Source organism: Lathamus discolor, chromosome 5 (assembly GCF_037157495.1).
Source record: "Lathamus discolor isolate bLatDis1 chromosome 5, bLatDis1.hap1, whole genome shotgun sequence".
NCBI classification, from domain to species: Eukaryota; Metazoa; Chordata; class Aves; order Psittaciformes; family Psittacidae; genus Lathamus; species Lathamus discolor.
The window spans coordinates 4,234,577-4,255,618 of NC_088888.1; the positions used below are offsets into that span (position 1 = coordinate 4,234,577).

At 43.6% G+C, this 21,042-nt stretch overlaps 1 protein-coding gene and 1 long non-coding RNA gene across 7 annotated transcripts in view; one reads left to right on the forward strand and one right to left on the reverse strand.

Moving 5' to 3' along the window:
- Positions 1–5,820, forward strand: part of LOC136014620 (uncharacterized) — a 52,478-nt gene extending 46,658 nt beyond the window's left edge. The window contains exon 9 of the long non-coding RNA XR_010612802.1: positions 5,682–5,820. This is a non-coding gene — a long non-coding RNA (uncharacterized LOC136014620). The remainder of the gene's footprint in view (positions 1–5,681) is intronic.
- The window catches only part of TTC7A (tetratricopeptide repeat domain 7A), a 180,711-nt gene that overhangs the window by 38,034 nt on the left and 121,635 nt on the right, over positions 1–21,042 (reverse strand). For 5 of the 6 annotated variants that reach the window (XM_065679466.1, XM_065679463.1, XM_065679464.1 and 2 more), the window contains 3 exons: positions 19,557–19,654; positions 12,936–13,070; positions 1,426–1,628 (listed from right to left, as the gene is read on the reverse strand). In XM_065679466.1, the coding sequence (XP_065535538.1) occupies positions 1,426–1,628; positions 12,936–13,070; positions 19,557–19,654 (436 nt within the window). The remainder of the gene's footprint in view (positions 1–1,425; positions 1,629–12,935; positions 13,071–19,556; positions 19,655–21,042) is intronic. The other variant, XM_065679467.1, reaches the window with a different exon arrangement.

A 21,042-nucleotide genomic window follows, 5' to 3' on the forward strand; every position in this document is an offset into this window, starting at 1 on the left:
GTATAACACAAACCACTGCTGCTACCACCAATGAGAATAATGATAAGCAAAATAACAAGGGAAGAGAACACAACCGCTCACCACCCGCCGACCGATACCCAGCCCGACCGAGCAGTGATCTCGCCCTTCCGGGTAACTGCTCCCAGTTTATATAGCGGGCATGACGTGATGTGGTATGGAATACCTCTTTGGCTAGTTTGGGTCAGGTGTCCTGTCTCTGCTTCCTCCCAGCTTCCCCTCCTCCCTGGCAGAGCTGAGACTCACAAAGTCCTTGGTCAGACTAAACATTACTGAGCAGCAACTGAAAACGTCGGTGTTGTCAGTGCTGTTCCCAGGCTGAAAGTCAAAACCACAGCACTGCACGAAGTACTAAGAAGGAGACAAAATGACTGCTACTGCTGAACCCAGGACACATGCACCAGCTATTCATTTGCTAGTTTTGCACTGAACATTCAGGATTAAAAATATCTCGTTCCTTGCCTGTAGGTTCTATTCTTTTCTCTCAATTACAACTTCACTTTACGTTTGTCCTGTTGTGAGCTGACACCCCTTCAGTTTTGGAGTTGCCTGCAAACCTCATCAGGACCGAATTTATACCAGGAAATACAAATCTGCTAGCGAAGACACAAAGCAGTCACACAGGTATAGAATTCCCGTAAAAATTACATTAGTCAAGAAAGACTTCTAAAACCCAAGAGAGGCGTAGTAAGGCTCGCAGTTAAGATGAGACATCATGATGAAGTATGATTAACTGTTCTGATTTTGTAAGATAAGTGGGTTTTGGTCTTCCACAAAGCTCCCTGTATTATTATTATTAAGCCTATAAGTAAGTTTGTTTTGGGGATGATGCAACAGAAACATACTTGCTGGGTAGGAGTGTTTCCAAAAAGACCCACAAACATGGAGTCACTGCCCCTACACAAGGCTGGAGCTAAGCCGCAGCTTAAGACAGTAACAGATTAGTTTTACTGTAAACTCACAGTTTATCTTGATTTGAGTAGACACAAGACTCTGACCCCATATATACATGGAGTACCATATATACATGGTATATATTTGTACCCATGGGGTACAAACCCCATATATATCTACATTCTATAGTTACTTAGTTGAGATCTTTCAAACATCGGTGTACTGCTAATTTAAAACGTGTAACAGTTAGTAGGAAAAGCAGCAAAGACAGTGAGTTGATTTCTAAAACCATCACTAAAATATTTACTTTTGACACAAGTCCTAATTAGTTAAAAACATTTAATCCAGTCTTAAAACAGAGGTTCAAGCTACCCAGTTTATTCTTGGATCAGTCACTTGCTCTCAGGATTAGGAAGATAATGAAACCCAGAGCAAGTATGAGCCCTCTTTCCTCTTATTACAGTTAATCAAGAACATAAATACTATAATGGAGCTGAGCCCCTGCAAACTCACCAGGCTGTGCATAATTTCCACTCCAGCTGGATTCACTGTGAGTGCTTCATCATACAATTGCCTCGCCTCCTCCAAATTGCCTTTCATCTCTGCAAGCTTCCCCCGCATGTACAGTACAGCGTGAGATGTGGGGAAAAGACTAGCTGCCTCCTGGATACAAAAGCCTGCTTCTTTGAGATGCTGCTGTTCCATGAAGAGTTCAGCTAAAAAAATAACCACAAACACAAAAACCAAAAAACACCCTACCATTAGTTGAAGTAAGTCAGAGACCTTTCTTCACATTAACTACACATCATCTCCCTTAAGCATACTAAGACATGATGCCATGATGCTGCACAATGCTTACTACTATAGTTAGTGCTTACTATCACAAGTGGATTTACTGAATGGTTCTTTTTTTAATGCTAAGGGCTCTACACAGACATCCACAGAAACCTTTAGGTGATGTCCTGACAAAGGATGGCCTTAAGGATTAGTCAATCAGGAATGTAAACAGTGCTGAACTGAGCCCTAAGGAAGCAGGGCTGGTAGCCCCTTGGAGTCATCATATGTATTTCCAAATAATCTGAAGGAAAAAGAACAGAATAAGCCATCACCGTCTGCTGAGCACTTTAAACATGTCAGAGTAATGGGATACATGTGACGGAGCTGGACATCAGATAACTTATTTAAAAGAGTATTTCCACATTTTAAAAGATTATTAGAAGTGTTTCTGCTTATTTGTCTAGTTTATGAGATAGCAGTCCCTTAACTTTTCAGAGTCTATTAAAATCAAAAGGTTTTTACCATAGAGAATTACTTATATTGTGTATTCCCATATTTACTTCCTCACACATATGGTACAGAAAAAATGAGAACTCTTGGAACAGACTGCTTAGTCATTTACTTTCTTCAACTATCAGCAACTATCTTAGTGGTTTTCTTAGGAAAAAAAAAATAAGTAACAGGCATCCTGATACGCTCCATTGCTTATTTTTACGTAAAGTAAATTTCTCATGTTAAACAGATTTCATAACATATCTCGTGGTTAAACATTAACACTTCTCAGGATTTGGACCAGAACATCACTGGACTAGATGATTGCTCTACAACCCTTCCAACTGAAATAGTGAATTCTAATTCTAGATTTATTAGGCATCCTACCCTTGCAAAAGACTTCAAAAGTGATATTCAATTTTCACTGCCACACATAACTGAATAGGGAAACTGTTTTTAGAAACACATATATGCACGTATAGAATCACAGAATGGTTTGGGTTGGAGGACACCTTACAGCTCATCCAGTTCCAACCCCCTGCCATAGGCAGGGACACCTTCCACTAGAGCAGGTTGCTCCAAGCCCTGTCCAACCTGACCTTGAACATTGCCAGGGATGAGGCAGCCACAGCTTCTCTGGGCGCCCTGTGCCAGTGCTTTACTACCCTCATAGTGAAGAATTTCTTCCAATAACTTCTTCCTAATGTATACATGTATACATACACATATATATATATATATACACAATAAATAATTCTTTCAATATAGCAGCCATTGCTCCTTGGTCTATAACCTCTTTGTGTTCTACATGGTACGACTGGAAAAGCTTATAGTCTTTTTTCTTTTTTAGCTGATGTGGTAATGCAGTAAGTATTGACAGTTCAAGAGTCCAATTCGAAATGACTAATTCATGCTCCAGATTTAGATAAATAATTCTGAAATTAGACATAACCTTAAATGCCCTGACTCTTAAGGGTAGTGAATATTCTCAGGAAGTCCCTGTGAGGGGGGAAATTAGCCTGAAAATTCTTCTTAACAAGCTTTGAAACTCTGCCAGTTTCAAGCTGCTGTGAGACCCAGATGACTGTGGGGACTTGGCTTGCTGACATGGAGCTTGCTGGGTGGAGGTGAGCAGGAGAGCATCTCAAAGGCAGTCCTGCCTGAACGCAGAAAGGCTCCTGCTTGGCCTGTCTGACACGAGACTCGGACCAAAACCAGCACTTTTACTGGAGCACTGAAAATGATCACGTACTGAAACGACAGCACGGCTGAACACCCTCCCTCTTCTGAAGTGGTCCTTCTACAAGGAGGGTGAGACATCGTCCAGAAAACAATCGAGTATTTTTTAGCCATCCCTAGGTTGTGCTACAGATAAATGTCATTCTCCAAGGCTGCCAACATAAGCAAAACATTAGTTCCTTGGTGAGAGCTATACTCTTTGAGTGACTCATCGACATTTCTCTCTGGTTAATCATTATGAAATCTCAGCATGCACCCTTTCCCTTGGCTCCAAGAGGCTGCAGCTATCTGTAATAACAGAAAGCAAGGCCATGTACCTTGTCAAGCTGAGTATGTGTGCAGCTTATTCCAAAGTTTGTGGGAGGACAGTATTTTACTTGCACTTCCCAAGGAACACAGCATTTTCCTGCCAAGTGCTGCATAACAGCTGATGCTGTGCATGTGACAATAATGGGGATGGGGATGTGCAAAATAACCATTCACAGCCTGAAGATGAACACTTCATTTGCAAAGTTAGCGCAAACTTAGCAGTGAAGAGGTGAAATCCTGGTACTGTGCAAAGTCAGAGCAAGTTCTGGATACTGCCATGTTAGAAGCCCTATTAGCAACTAACAGCATACTGTGACTTGTTTCATTTCAGAGAAGAATCAGGAGCAGGAGAGTTTAGATGTGGAATCACGCAGAGCCGGTGTTTCAGTGCATACAAAATGGAGAGTACTTATTTCAATGGTGCCTGTAAATCTTCTTCAGTAATAACAATTATTTAGAGGAAGTGCAGCAGCACAGAATCTAAATAAGATCTACAAATTGTATTTTATGATATGGTAATGTAGCATATTAAAGTTCAGTCCATTTCTTCGCAGGCTCAGGGTCAATAAAACATGATTTAATGGTGTGGGAGGCCTAATTTGCATGAAAACAGAATGAGAGAGGTGCCTTTGGGTTACCAAAGGGAAGGACTGCACCCACCCGGCTAAAAATAGCCATTAAAGGAAATCATTTAGGCATGCATTAAAATGTGTTTTCTGTAAGCTCATTTTCCACTTCTATTACATACTCACTTTATTTACAGATTAACAAAATACTCTTATGCAACACAGAATAAAACCACAGCTAGAGACGCAAATCAAACCCCAAAACCAAGGACTCATTAAATTTATCATGGTAATACTACAGCTGCCTCAACGGTACTGACAGTACTGAAACACCCGCCTTTGCGTTACCTGGGGTGGCAGCTTCCTGTCCACTGCATTATTCAGCACGTCTCCTTATGTCGCCTAATTATGCTGTAAATAGACATCTAACCAAATTAGCAGCCCTCATGAGGAAGTTCTCTTATAGAGACGTGGCATCCAATTCTACTCCAAAGCAGAGGGTATCTCCTCAGGCTGGCATAGATACAGAAGATACGTAATTCTTATCCTGTGGAAGATTTAGTGCTTCAAGGAAACCACTTATAAACCTCCAGCTGCTGGACTACATCATTCTTGGTAACGACATACTTCGTATCTTTGAATCTCAAGGCCATGTTTGCAAGCTTCCTGCTCTTTCTCACCACCATCTTCATAAAAACAAACAAGTTTACATCTGTTTTGAACTAAGTACCACCAAATGCTACTGAGCAAAGAGAGGTGATCATCCTAGATGTACCACCTCCTCTATCTGCTGACTCCAAAGTCTAGCTGAGCATGCTCCATTTCTTTCTCATATCCACCCTATGCTTCCCATCTGTGCTCTCTTGCAGAACTTTCCAGCCTGCTCTGTTGTTCTTCCAAACAGCTGTAAACTCTTCTGGCTATAGCCTCCTTTGTCTTGACTTGCAACTAGACTTCCACTGATACATTGGTCTTAATGCTGGAGCCAGGCTATGAGAGCAACATCTATCTCCACTCAGGCTATCATTAGCTCCTAATATAAGCTCCTAGTTCTTCCAGCTGCTTCTGCTAGCATTTAAGCGCATCTACTGTGAAGATCCTTAATCAAGTGAGAATTGCCAGATGCCTATCATCTACTTGCTCTCCAAAGACCAGAGACAAACCCATAGACCGAGAGCACTCCCCAGAACATTGTCAAAATTGTGTCTCCTACAGTCAGGCTCCTTTTATTGTCTCCAAGATTGATTATTTGACATAGCTGTGTTAAGGAGTCCATCAGAGGAGTAACAACAGTGTAATCTAGTCACGTCTGCATCAAAGCGCTAGTCTGAGGAACAGGGTTGCTTGCCATCACCTCGAACACTGATTCTGTTCTCTGTTTCCTAGGTGTTTCAAAGCCGTGTCAAGGATGATTGTGCTTGTCACCACAGAAGCTGCAACAACTGTAATTCTAGCAAAAACCCCAAATAAATCAAACTGATGTGAAATGTATTTCTGCAGTGTGAACAAGCCAAGAGTTAAAACCCCATTCCTTGTGAATGACGTCTGGTGTTACCCAAGACGCAGCGCTTAACTCCCACAAGCAGACTGCTCCACATCACTTGGTTGTGTGTGCCCGCCAGATCTAAAGCACTTGTCTACTCTTGTCCACCCCAAAAATGCTACTGCATAGTGACACGGCCAGCACAATGCAGTCAGATGCCCAGCAGGATGGTACAGCGGGGAGAACACTTCACACTTTAGAAAGGTGACAGCACCTGTGAGGATGTGTGATTTCTGTTCCACATCATCTGCCTTCAGGATTGTAACTTGCTTGTAACTGCAGCAGCCCTTAGCCAGCTGGAAAGACCCGCTCCTTTGAGGCAGCTCTGCCTTCAGCAGTGAGTACAGAGCTGTTACTGTCACAAAGGGTTCTCCCCCAACACTTTACTTTCTGATAGATGAGGTTTAGTCACTGTTCCATGTTATGACACCACCCTGCATGCAGGAGCTTGGCAATTTGTGGGTAGGTTAGATGGAACATTCCTCAAGCTGTATCCTGACTGCAATAATTTCATTTGATGAAAACCTGCGATACAGAAATGCAGAACAGAAACTGCCACGTATTCCCATCCACCTGAGCTCAGACACTCTGAATGAGGCAATAGACTTACATCCTCAAAGGCTATCTTTGCATGCAAACTGGTAGTTAACTGGAGTCCAGGGACCCACTTTGAGTGTCCAAGCTTCAGGTCTCGCAGGGGCTGAAATGGCCGCTATCTTCTTTATTTACTAATGCAGCATTAGAGTGAAAGTTTCTGGAAGCAACACAGAACCACCACAAGCTAAGCTACATTCTGCACTAAATGGCACGGTCAAAACATTATTTGAAATACTAAGAAAAAGCTGGTTCCTTTCTGTGAAGTAAGGCCTGCTCACTAGTGAGGAAACAGCTGTTTCCCAGCTGGGAGAAGCAATAAGGACAACACCGATAAGGGTGACATAAAAATGCTTCCATTAGAAGGGCACCTTTTGGGTTTTCCTGTGCCATCTTTCAAAACATGTATTACTGGCTGTAGTCAAAGAAAGGACTCCCAAGTCTTCGTATTTCAACCCAGTTACGTACAAATTCCTATTTTCTGTCTTTGGCATGAATAAATGTCCTGATTCCTTCTTCGTGACTGTCCACACTTTGTCACTTGCCCAAAATTTACTGAGAAGCTGAGGAAATAGGAGCATTTGGTACCCTCTGTTGTTCTCTGGGTACCACTGGCACTGCAACAGGTTCCTCTCCATCTCTTGGCAAAGGATCCACAGACTGCTTAACAAAGAGCATTGCTAGCTGCTGCCCGTTTCCTTCTCGAGTGTTCAACACACACGTACATGTTTGCATGTCCCAGATTTTGAGAAATGGCATGTGCTCTTTGAAGACTGCCCATGCCAACGGATTATCAGTCCACAGCATTTCATGTCCTGCTCCAGCAATGAGCAATATCCAGAAGCCTCAGGAATGGGGGAAGCAATCCAAAAATGCCCGATACTGATGGAGGGCCAAGACTCCTTTCGACATTTAAATTCACTGCTGATAGAAAATAAAATAAACCAAGCTGGAGAATGTAGATCAAGACCTAGCATCTCCCCCTAAGGACATTCAGATGAAGAGATACAGGGAATTTGGTGGTCCTTAGCCAGCACCAGAAAAGCCTAGGACACAGCTTGCTAAACCAGGAGGCTTCTTCACTTCACCAGCAACACTTCAAAGTGGACCAAACCTGCTCATTTTACCATTTCTATCTCTGGTGTTGTGTTCCTAATCCCTCCTAGTGAGCAAACACTGCAGGGCAGCCATTGTTGCAGTACAGCTTTATTACACAGCTATTGCTGAGGAGAATAAAGGACCCTCTCCTGCTTGCTCTCGCAGGCTCCAGCTTTTCATACTGCTTTGTGTCACTGTAGAGAGCCACAAAAACCAGCAGCGCTTATGGAGCTCAACAACTTAAAGCAGTGAATGGGGACGTTCTAAATTTGAAATCCTAAAATTTGAAAGCACTTAAAAAAAAAAAAACAAAACCCAAATAAGAAGAAAGAAAAATATTAGAATTGCTCCAACAACCAGTGCTGCATCATGGGACAGCATCTGATCCCAGCTATTCTGGCAATGTCAGTGAAGATGTTTCCCAGCTCTGATGAATGCCTTTAATATCAGCGCTAATAACTTGAGGGGGCTTAGGATGGCTGAAAGGGAAGGAGGAGCATGTAAGCACCCACGTGAACACAAGCTGGGCACCTGCTGTGCAGTGCGGGCCAGCCGGGGTTGAGATTGCAGCCCACTGGCCCTTAGACACGTCCTCGGGCAGCACAGCCCATCTCCTCCAATACGGCTTTTTCCCAGGAACTGGCCAGTATGGAATAAAATAAATAAATCACAGGCATTCTGTGAAGGGAAAAAAGAAAGTTCCTGCTGTCCCTAGCTCAGGGGAGCAGATGTTTTTCCATTAGCTCACTGCTCTCTGCCGCAGTGGCTCTCTTTGCGTTTCTCATCCACGGCACGTTCATTACAGTATTTTTTCCCTAGGGTAAACTCAAGACAGCAGGTAGCCCACTCCAGCCCCACTGCGAGCACATGGAATAGTTATCCTAGCCATTTTCCTTTAAGTGCTCCTTTAAATTAGCCGTAGGTCTACCTGGTGAGTTTTGCAGACTGCGCTTAGCAGGCATTTAGCCAAACTTAGATCAAATTACCAGACCTACTTTGCTGTGAGTGGCCATATTTGGTAAAGTATTGGGTTAGTCAAGAAGCTAAATTGTCAGATATAAAGTACTAGTGAAGACAGAGTGGACATTGTAGTTAAAAGTAAAGCTTACAATAATACAGCAACGGGAGCTGGGATATTAGAACTTTTATTAAAACTAGCTTGCAGCAGTCTAAAGTGCTCCGTATAAATAGAGCATACTGTTATTACTGCCTGGAAATATAATCACACGCACCTCAGATAAGAAATCACTCTGGTTACAAAAAGAGCTTAAAACTATTAAAACTATTTATTTTCAGTACCGACACGCTTTGCTCTCTGGGTCAAAAGTGATCTTATAAAAAATGTTGAAAGAAGGTAAATTTTGGCCATAAATTTGAACTATTTCAAGTACATTTCCCTTAGCCAAACAGCATGACTGTATTCTCCAAACAGAAAGGAAGAGCACTGGCATGATTTTGAAAAGGAAATAAGGGGTAGAAATAGTTCCTAGGTCAGACATTCCTCTTGGTAACACAAGCAGTATTATCACCAGTAATGTCTAGGATTCCCCTTGCAGGTCTTCCTCCAACAAGAGGTAGGAGTTAAGCTTTATCAACACCACAGAAGTTCCCTCTCTCCTCTCAAAGTTGAATTCAAGCTCTCAGACATGAGAAGAAGAACAAAGAGGAGAAATGAGCATAAGGATTGCATAAAGACCACCTCTCCTGGAGCTGCACAACCACAGCCTGCGCACTGCAGCACCCTTCCTGAGTACTCCATGAAATGAGCTGTTTCTCAGATTTGTGGCCAAGAACAACATTTGGGTTTATTAATGTTAAAGCTTAATGAGATGGCTGTCTTTTAAGAAGCCACTGCACTTCAAGAGGACTGGAATGGGGGTTATTGATAAAAGAGACCAGACAAGCTGTGTTAACAGTCTTTGCTACAGAACCCTCGAAAACAGAATATGCCTATCAGCACTCCAAGCACGCTTGCTGTCAGGAGTGGACAACCTCACTAGTCTTTGGGGACAGCAGACCTTGTGCTCTTCCAAAGTTAATTGTGACTACCTGCAGGGAAAACTGGAAGATACAGAAGCCTACCAAGAAATGTGCTAAGTTCACTGCTGCAGATGACTGTATTTGCAGAAGGTCCTATAAGAGAAGGCTGGACGTAAGATTAACAGTGAGAATTCACAGCTCTATTTGGATGTGTGAAAGAGAAGAGTGCTGTTTCTAGTAACCACAGACCCACCAAGTAGCTCTTTGGTCACTTACAGGAAGCTAAAAATGTACTTAACTTGCCAAAATTCACCAGGCATTGCTGCAAAGAACAAGGTGCAGCATCCATTACAGTGCAGCACATCTGGACTTAGCAGCTGCACTTCCAAAGCTGCTGCTTTATTATCTTCCCTGCATAACTGTGCTAGTCATAAACCCAGAAAAGTTACAGATAAAAACACTAAGTCTATGCCCTTGTATGCATAAGACTATCTCTTTTGTGTTGTGATAAAGATACTTAACTATTTGCACAGGGTTCACAGCCTTGCCTTCAGCCACGGTTAAAGGAATGCACATATTCTCAGGCAATAATTGTGAGACCTATTAGGAGTGCAGCAAGAGCTCTCCAGCTCCAAGGGACTGAGGATGCTTCTGCAACAGGCAGGAACTCCAATTGCAGGTGCAGGTGGAGAATGACACTGCAAGGATTCCCCTATGCAAGCACCATCTGAGAGCTACCACCCGCTAACAGGCCCTTTTGCAAGAGTATGTGCTGGCTCTGTGGCCTGGCCTGGCTGCTGCAGGGCTGGCAAGAACAGCCTCACACAGCTGTGGGATAGCTGGCTTTGTATACCTCTTTCCAATTTCAGTGCTCCAACTCCATCACCTGGTTGGTACCATTCATTTTCATGCCTTGGGATATGAAGAGGCACAGGAACTGTAATGGCTATAATGGAACCGAGACACGATTACAGGCTGTGCTCTACATTCATACCCACACACAGACACATGGCCAGCTGCGTCCTGTTAGTGTCTGAAAAGGACAGACGCTTTGTTATAAATTTGCTATTAGTACGAGGTTGGGAAATTGTAATAATTTTATCTAAAGATTTATGATTCATGTAAAAAGGTTAAAGCGTTAATGACAACAAACCCAACAATACACAAGCCATTTCCTAAAGGCAGATTAACATCTCTTCCCCTTTGAAGATAGGACACTGAGGTATGAAAAAGTCCGGCAACTTGCCTAGAGTCACAAGATTAGTCATTGACTGAAACAGAACAAGCTCAAGCTAAACCTGATAGAAATCTACAGTGTACTGGTGCAGCTCTTTCATGAACACAAAGGGACTCCAGATGCAGGTGTCAGGCTGTTAAGATAATCGCCTGTTGCTTTCCACAGCTGTTAATTTTGGGGTGAGCTGTAATGCAAAAGCGTGTGACTTCCTTAACTGTTTCCGACCACACATCTCTGTTTAATTTGTTGTTTACAAAATACCTCTGTTTTGGAAGTTATTAACTTCTTATGGGAAAGATTCTAGCACAGAGGGTCAGTGATACCCTTCTGGACTATTCCACTCACTAAGCCTCATGTTAGATCCAACCCACTTCAGAGAAGTCCTCTAATTATTCAGGTGCTGTGCCCTTGTCTGCAGAGAGTAAAGAGAGTAAAGACTACCTCAAAATACCTGCATCTCTCCTCATCTCTGAGGATGCAGCGACTTCCACACTACTGTGAGAAGACAATGGGCAGTATCTCACCAAGAGCTCATTAAGCTGCATCCATAACAATAACTGACTTCAGTAACGACATTACAAAGCAGTCGCAGTATGTATTTTCAGAATATCAATCCTGATTCAAGTACAGCTAGAAGTAAGCATGAAACAAAGCAAAGACTTAAAAAATGATAGGACAAAAAAGTTACAGCTTCTAAGAATAAATTCTATCTAAAAGAATTAATTAACACCTTTGAGAAAGGCACTGGATTTACACTGAAAAGTAATCGTAGCAATTCATAAGTAGGGCACAGCAAGCACTAGGTCTTTATTGCTTTTGTGTTTTCACACAGCAGCAAAAATGTCCACTGCCTACAGCTATCTGTAGGATGATGGACAACAGACATCTGACTTATCACAATAAAATCAGGGGTTTTTTTCTCCACACCAGCCTCCTATGCAGCCTTAAATCAGGAGCATAAACTGAATAAAGCAAAATATTGTGAGGAACTTTGAAGCCCGAAGCACATCATTGACATTTACGTACATGCAAGCCACGTAAATGTATGTGAACACTTGCGGTTAACTTAAAAGGATGATGCACTCCATAAGGTAGCGTCTTCTGTTCTTTAATAGTTAAGTCAAATTATGACAAAAAAGAAAGTCACGTATTTTGTACCAGAACTGAAGTCTAATTGGTAAGAAATGGCCCACAAAAACAGCTATAAAAATCTTTGCTGAGAAGCAGGGTGAGCCTGCCAGGTTTTATGTGAGAATTGCCAATTGCACAGATTAGTGAAATGAGACTTTGCAAGGTTCTCCTGCATACAGAATAGCAAATTATCAGCACGGTTCCACTGGGCTCTGCTTTTTGTTGTTGTAGAGACACCTCAGAAGCAATCACAGCACTCAAATGTAAGTTCAGGTGCATAGCTATAGGCCCAGCTGTGGGAGAAAAGCTGCGTCTCTTGAGAGCAAAACTGCAGGGTCAGAACATTTCCCATCAGTCCCGAAAGGTTGGAATGCAAATGGCAGAATGTGCTGGGCAGCTCTGATCCTCACCAACTGTCCTACATAAAACCCTTTCATGAGTCTGGAGATCGCCTCTGGGTAGAGTTTGTTCTCACTGCTCCCTTTATGTGCTCTGCTGTAGCATCTCTGCATGAGTGTCTCAAACTGACATGCAACCTACAAGTCCTTGGGAGAATCAAAGAGTGTAGGATAAATGAGCGGAGGACTTGCTCTTTTTAAAACCTTTAACTTAAAACTCTGCAAGGTTGGAAAGTTCCCAGTCTAAGTAACATTTAATATGTGGTTTGCCCAGTGTTATTACAGGGAAGCACACAGGAAAAAGAGAATGAAAATAAATGTCCCTACCAACTACCATCCCTTAATGAAGAACTGCCTGCCCTATTCTTTGAAAAATATATTTCAATGATGACTCAAGTTTTCTATGTATTATGGAAAAAAAGAGGTGAGCTGAAAAAAAAAAAAAAAAAAAATCACACTACTCCTGTATTTTTTCTTTTTTTGGGGGGGTGTTATATTGAATCAAATAAATGGTATTTCAAAAACCAGCCAGGATAGATAAGAAGATTTTCTGCTGAAATAAGTGAATTTCAACTACTGGTTTCAACTATTTCACTAATACTTTATCATCTCATTTGTCACCGGAGGGAAAAAGGAACTCCAGGTGGTCCAGGACTTACCAGCTTGTAGCCAGATTTGTTCAAGAGCTGTCCACAGCTGCATAGGTCCTTGCTTCATTGCGCTGCTCTGCATAGTTATTTCAGACATGGCCTGTTCCAGTCTTGATGCAGCAAGTGAAGAGGCTCGCTGTGATCCTATGGACCAAACAAACAGGAACAATAATGCATTTTATACTTCTATGGGATATGTCTTTGACTCATTAAGGCTGCAGGTCTGGTTCTCCACTCACTGCATCAGTTTGACGTAGTAAGAACGCCACTGAATTCTGCTGTGACCAACCGGGGAGACATGTTTTATAAAAGGTTAATTTACTGAAAAAAACCACTAAATTACCCAAGGGCTGCAGCTCAAACAAGCGAATTAAGAGACAGACAGTAATGTTATAAAGGTCTGCTTAGCATTTATCACGGAAGCAACTGTATTTTCCTCATGTGGAAAACAGAACTCTACCATCAAATATTTTCCTCCAAATACTTCTTAGTAACCAGTGTTATCAGCACACTGTCACCATACAATCACAAAGCATGTCCCACTAATGTAAAACCTTAGCACAGCATTACACAGCAGCTTGGCACCATTCACGCAGCACACACGTTTCAAGTGACATCAATATTGTTCTACTGGTTTAGAGGCAGTGAGGTTTTTCATTAAACCCCAGGGAGCAGAGAGCTCAGTGCTTTGACTGTATTAACCTTTAGCGTGCACTGTAACATTTACGCAGGAATCAAGTACTTGGCGCTTGGACGTCTGGGACAAAACATCACATCAAAGCTACTCCCAGGAAGAAGGCATGGGCAGAGACCACCTTCTCCAGTACAGCGCGTGGGTTTATACTGGTGAGCCAACCTCTCAGAGGGGTTACCAAGAGGATGGTAATAAAACAAGAAGGTACAAAATGAGATTTCAGAGTTGGCGTCGTAAAGCTTTGGGAAATAAATACTTCAATATGCATAGGTTTAATGTGACTTTAAGGTTGATAAGCTCTTCCTCTGGAGAGCTGCTGTGACTGAAAGCACTTGTGCTGATTCGCATTGCTCTTCAATCCATCCTTACAGGCTCACCTCGCAGACCACAAGATCTCATAGTCAAAATCCCACCTTCTCTTACTGCAGTCACCCTGAGGGAGCAGCAGAACCTAGGAACAGGTACGCAGAGGAGCTGGAATGGCTTTGGGCAAGGGAAGGGACAGAAGGGCAAAAAGCCTGTCATGGGGCATATGCATTAAGTGCTCTCTGAGAGGGCTGGCTTCTCTGGATGCTGAGCAGAGATCCAGCCTTCTGCCAGGCACAAGAGGAAGCACATTTCCACCCCATGCTCCTTTACAAAGACATCTGTGTGGTGCGGGGCAGGATACAGGATGCAGCGTTTGCCTAACCTGGGGCAGCACTGCCTGCCCCAAGAGGGTCATGGCTAGGGAGAGGCCACAAGTGCAACTGGAAGCCTAAAACTGCTGTGGTAAACATGTGTCCCGTTATCTCACTTCTAACTAATGTCATTCATTTTAAGCAGGAGAACTTCAGAACAGCCCTGCAGTGCAGGCACCTCCCACGGCTCCCCTGCAAAACGCAAATGTGCTCTTCCTAGATGCATTTCTTGAATTCCTGTGTATTTTCAGACATTCCTGATCTCACGTTCCAAGAGATGACAGTGCAGTAATGTAGCAATCATGGCTTTAGCGGTACAGTAAAAGCCATTCTGCTTCGTGCAGAGGATTTATCATATTTAACAGATCCATCTTCAGCCTGTTTCGCTGCATGGGATTCCTCCTCCTGCCCTACCCACTCGTACTCCTCTCCCTGATCCCTACCCCTGGGAGAAATCCCACAGAAACTCCCAGGAGTTCAAGTCAGACAATGGATGTTGGATAGAGGGAAAACAGCCACCCAAAACACAGCTTCCTTGCAGTGAAGAGGCAACAAGAAAATGGCCACGTGAGCAGCTAGCAGTGTTATCAGGAGCACTTTGAAGTTAGGGGCAGACCCTTCGCCTTCTACATGGCAAACCTGGAAAAAAGGGCATGGGATTTGGGGAGTTTGCAGTCAGCCTAACCAGATCCTTACATCAGCACTCCTGATCGTGTTAGCAGGCTCTGAAAGCAACTTCCAGCATTGACCTTCTCTGCCAAGACTGCCCTCTTTCAGAGAGTCTTTCTGGAACTGTGTCTTGCAAGCACCCATGTGCAATGCTGGTGTGACTGCATCAGGTGTGCAGAGAGGCTGGTGTTTTATTCACATCCTCACAGAGCTCAGTGAAATCCTCTTTTCCTTGCAAGTCAATCCAAGGACACGTTGACACTGTAAGGCACCTTAGTACATTTTGGAGAGGATCACGCACTGCTGTGAGGCTGAACAGCCACTTAGGATCTACTAAAGCATCCTCCCTTTGCAAAGCAGGTTTTCTAGGGATACTACTATGAGCTAGTTGCACTCAAGTTAGCCCCTTCTCCTCGCCATTAGCTGGGTAGTTGCCAAGAGGGAGAGCCTGGCATTTGAGGCTGATCTCGCCCAGTGGTGTGGGCTTCAATCTGCACAGCCATAAGAAAGGAACCCAAGTTACTGAGCAATTTACAGTGGAGGCTATTTGTGTTTAACAGCCTCTGGCATTCCAGTCCTTTGATGTTTCTTTTCTTTTCCATTTCAGCTACACGAGGAAGCAAACCATCCTACTAGGCAGAGACCACCCAATCCCTTCCCATCCCTGCCTGGCCTCAGGACAGATACGTTCCTTGACACACACGTGCCAGATGAAAAGGCTGTCTCTACCCAGCCCACATCTGCACGCTTGCTGCTGCTGTTCTTACACATCTCTGCGGGACCGCTCGCAGGAACACTCCTTAAACCTTATCTGCTCAAATAAACTCTGGAAGAGGAGGTCTTTACCAAACTGGTCCTTCTGGACTGAAAGGGGCTCAGCCACAGCTCCGAACCCAAGGTGAGCACTATGGGGTGGGCTGAAGGCTGCTGGAGCCAGAAAAGAGGATACCTCTAGCACACTCTGCCTCCCGAGAGAGGAGGCAGGCACATATTGCACAGGTATCACTGACCTCAGGGTGGAAAACAGCAAGCAACATTAAAAGAAATGTCTCTGAATGTCTCATTATAAAAGATATCCTCCTAAAGAAATGTAGGTCTTTTTATGCTAAAAAACCACCACAAAAGCTGTCTCGCAGAGCTTTAATGTCATGCCTCAAAATACATAAAAATGTTGGCATAAGAAGATATCACATCAATTTGTTATTTTAGTGCCGTCTCTTCCTCTTTTTAACAGCTCCATTCGACAGAATATAAACTTCCCATTTTACAATAAAGCCCTCCAAACATTTTGGAAATACATCATAAATATAACAAAATTGATTCTGTCGTGATGAGCTCTGTGTATAAGCCATACAAAATACATCTGAGTAATTTCAAAGCACTGTTCTAGGTTTGTTATAAGGCCAAGAAGGACCGACTTTAATATTTTGCATCTACGAAAAAACTGCTATCAAAACAGAAATGTACCTCAGTAGATTTACTGGGCTTATAAGAGACACGGAATTCCCCAGCCTAAATCACTTCAGGCAAGAGCATTATAAGATGAAGACTAAATCAGAAAAAGAATGAAATAGCAAGGCAGCTGACCGATATCAGTGAATTTAGATAGAAACACTGCTTCAGTTAGGAGAAGATGAAGAAACTAAAGAGGAATTAATCTTCCTGGCAGCAAACCTAGAATTCTGGCACAGCAAATAATCTCATTGTGGTCTAAGTGAGGGGGAGGCCAGTGTCAAACCCAGCCGCAGTAATCCCCCCTTCAGTGACGAGACTGAAGATCACAGAGTGCCTGTGCATTGCGGCGATACCGCCGCACGCTCCCAGGGGATTTCAGCATGGAAACTGAAGCCTGGTCCAGAATGGTGCAAAAAGAATCAGACCTCCCCCCTCCTTCAGAGCAGCCAGTCACAGCCGCAGCTCTGGGGAGGCACAAGGGCAAGGGGGGATAGACAGGTACTCTCCATTCTCACCCTCCACTGCCTTCAAAGGGGCTCCCAACCAGGACAACAGACCCAGCTGCCTCCCTTCTGCAGATGGAGAACAGCAGCACCTAGAGCCTGCAGAGCAGCGAGCACAGACCCTTGCTGAAATCAGCCCTGCGCTAAGGCGGGTGGTAGGATTTCAGTACCAGCCCCATCCTTACATGCATTGTGGGTGCAGCCACGTTAGCATGGAAACCTACATTCTTCAAGTGGAGGAGGAATAAATTTCTTGGCTAAAACCAAGCCGCATTCAGTGCAAATCACTTTATGTGTGTGAAAAGCTGGTTTACAGCTTGCATTTTACATGAATTTGCTTTCTGGCAGGCAGTACCATGGCATACAGCGCTTTCTGCAGAATCACACTGCTCCATTGCATGTTGGCTGCTAGAACCAGGCGAAGAGCACGCTGAAGCAGGTACCCAACCCAGGTGCTTTTCGAGGTGGGCACTACACAAAGAGCTTAACCTGAGCTTTGCTGTGACTCTGGGAGAGTCGCAGCAGAGGAGTGAGCAGGAGGCAGGAGCGAGCTCTTAGCAGGGTGGCATAGAAGCACATCAAATTGTTATAGGCTCTGCTGGTGACAGTTTGGTCTCAAGACCTTGTAGTGAAGTGGGTGTAGCCCAAACCTGGGCACTCTCCTTTCTTCAGACAACTACAAAGCAAGGCAAGGGATGCCCAGAAGAGTGAGAATGCCTTTATAATGCATTAAGCACAGCTAGACTTGAAGGGGCAGGGATCAGTCCACGCTCAGCCCCACAGTCTAGGCACCATAAGCCACTTCCTGATTCAGCAGAAGAGTGGGAATTGGATGGGTAACAAAAGTAGTGTGGCAAATAATATTTTGAGAAGTTTACTGCTTTTCTAGTAATGCCCAATGGTGGATTCTGCAAACTACCTACAGTGTTTTCTAAATCATTTTCATATATTCACTGAAAGTCCATTTTACTGCCCAGCATTATGGACAATAGCATATATAGAATCATAGAATAGTGTGGGTTGGAAAGGACCTTAATATCATCTAGTTCCAACACCACTGCCATAGGCAGGGACACCTCACACTAAACCATCTCACCCAAGGCTCTGTCCAACCTGGCCTTGAACACCGCCAGGGATGGAGCATTCACAGCTTCCCTGAGTAACCCATTCCAGTGCCTCACCATATATGCTTCAAATCTTCATGATTATCTTCAAATAATGACTAAACGACTTTGTACCACCAGGAATTGCTCGTATCATATCCACTCCCTTTTCAAGATCCTTTTTAATACACCAAACAGCACATATTTAATATATCTTCTTAATCTATCTGTGCTGAACTTGGCTTGCTCCCTTTAATTAAGCTGAAGACTATAGAACGCTGCCATATAAACAATGAGACAAAGGATCTATACAAAACACAGAGTCATCTCAGCAAAGAGTAATAAAAATGGATTAAACAGATTAAAAGTTACATAGATATGTGTCTACAGAATAAAGAAGATTATTATGTCATAAACATAGACCCTAAGGGTTTAACACTACAAACGAAAGAGCAGACACACTGAATAGTATGTTGATGTCTGAACGTTTGTATGCTCAAGACATAACCTTGCAATGCTTTTTAAATACTGGTGGGTGTAAATGGGGGTTAAATGCTCATAATTTAATGCAAGTCATGTACTTAACACAGAAGAATTCGTTTTCCATCTCAGCTGTATATGCTGAGCGTGTGATCAGTTTTACCAGCTCCTAATGATCAGGATTGAAACTCGGACAAACCCTAACTGCCTTACCCCAAAGAATGAGACTTAAGTGTTAGGGTTTCTAAAATCAAGCTTTTATAGTCTCCTTGTCTGACTTCTGAGTCTCTGAGGATCATTTTTCACAACTGTTCCTTCTACATCCACAAGGGTAGAAAGTTGCTTCCCTAAAAATCTCTCCAAGTTACAAGGCAAGTTTCTCACATAATCATCTGATTTTGAGTGAGGGTTTTAAAGGAAGCACCAAATGTCACGAGACTTACGATAAAAATCACAAGTGAGCAGCACTCTCTGAAAGCTTCCTTTCCCCTTCCTGCCAAGATTAGCTTTGATGTCTCAGTTATTTCCATCTGACTATATCTGCTACTGTAAATGTGTACTTACCATACAATAAAGCATCACAAGGTTCATGTACAAATCCCAAGGCAAATCACCTTCTAATAAGAACTGACACTCACCCAGCTTTCCAAAACCACAAGAATAAAAGGCTTGATCAGGACAACTAAAAAGGATTAAATATGGGGGAAGGGAGGTAAAAGGAGGAGGAGGAGGGGGAAAAAGAACTGAATTATACAGTTCTCGCAGAAGCATAGTGAACTCCTGTCTAGTACCTTTCATGCTCATCTCAGAGAGCTTTGTAAAAGGAAGCAGGAATTAATCGCTGTTTTCTGCATGGGAAAGCCAAGTACAGCCAAACCACAGTGCATGTTGTGCAGCAGAGATGGCCCTGGAGACAGATCTGGACCTCCTGACCAGCAGCCCAGCAACACGCATGCACACAGCCTCCCACCCCTGCCAAAGAAAACAAAACATTCCTCTCTCACAAAAGCATTTAGGATGGGAAAGAACAAATCTTGTTTCCTCACCAGAATCGGTATCGTGAGCATCCGGGAGCGTGAGATGTAATCCATTATGCTTTTTGATCACTGGGGTTTCGGTGACACTACTTCCTTTCTCAGAGCCACTGTAAAGAAACAAAACCGTGTTACCTGGCCACTCTTCAGCAGAGAGACAACACTGCCCTTGAAGCTGGCAGTACTCTCATCTAGCTGCCACTGGACCTGAAAACTGAAGCTCTCCACTTACAGGCAATCAGCCTCCTAGATGTGTTGTTTTAACACCACCACCCTGCCTATGGAAGGAAGCTCAGAGACATGGTGCCCAGCAAGGGCTCAGGGCACATGCCACTATCACTTTATTTGGCTGTTGGGACTCTTTGCAAACCACTGAATGAGGAACATATTGGCAGCTAGGAGCCAGACCAGAGGAGGCCAACCAGCAGCCCTATGCCCAGGAAGGACCACCATCCACTGGGCTTGTCAGCAGAAGGATTTGTTCACAGCCCTGCTGTGCTGATCCATTTGAAACAGACCAATTACCACCTTCGCACCCAGGTGCTAATTCCTTCATTTCAAAGGGATTATTTTCTCCTCTCCCACCTGCATTCTGTTCAAACAGAGGAGGAGGATAAAAGGTACCACATAGCACCCTTTATGAAAGGAGGACTACACGGTCTGCTCTTCTGTCCTCACTGTAGAGGTCTTACAGACAGAAACTCACAAGAAACAACCACCAAAAAAACCCTCATGAAAAATCACTTAACACACGTCTCCTGAGCCTTCCTGTCACCACAGAGCCTGCCATCCCCCCAGGATCAGATGGTGATGATATCTCCTCTCATCATCCATTAAGGGACAAAATATCAAAAGGAAAAGCGACTGCCCTGGCTACTTTTTCTGGCACACTCCCAAGCCTGCAGCTCAGGCTTTGGCCAATCTTCCTCCCAGGAAACAAGCTGTCATGATTGCTGTGGATGCCCCATCTTCCAATCTGATCAGTCCTTCGGTAGGGATGGCACAGGATTCCCTTGAATTCGCATTAATTTAGCAGCCTGGGATGGCTATTTGGTTTTAAACATGATTAATCTGTTATCACAGAAAACAATAGCAAAAAAAAAAAAAAAGTCTTGTCCTTCAGCTAAAAATCTAGTACCGAAAGCCACTCACTGTTGTTCACCATAGCGGTAATTACATTTACAATAGCTAATTAATATTTTACTTGGGCTTTGGGATCAAACATTTTGGCTTCTGTTAACGGCTGCTGTATTCTTGAGCACTCGACTGCACAAATGCACTGATACCCCATTTCCACTATCATGTTGTGACAGATACAAAGGAGAAGTAAATCCTCTGTCCTGTACCTAGCCAGGATTAACCCAAGTGTAAGCGTCCTGTCTGGGGGCTGCCGCTGGAACCATAGAGGCATTTGTGTCTTACTCGTGCACTGCACATGCAGGAAAACAGAAGCTGCACTTCAAAACATTACTCCCATGAGGATGCTTTGATGCAGCAG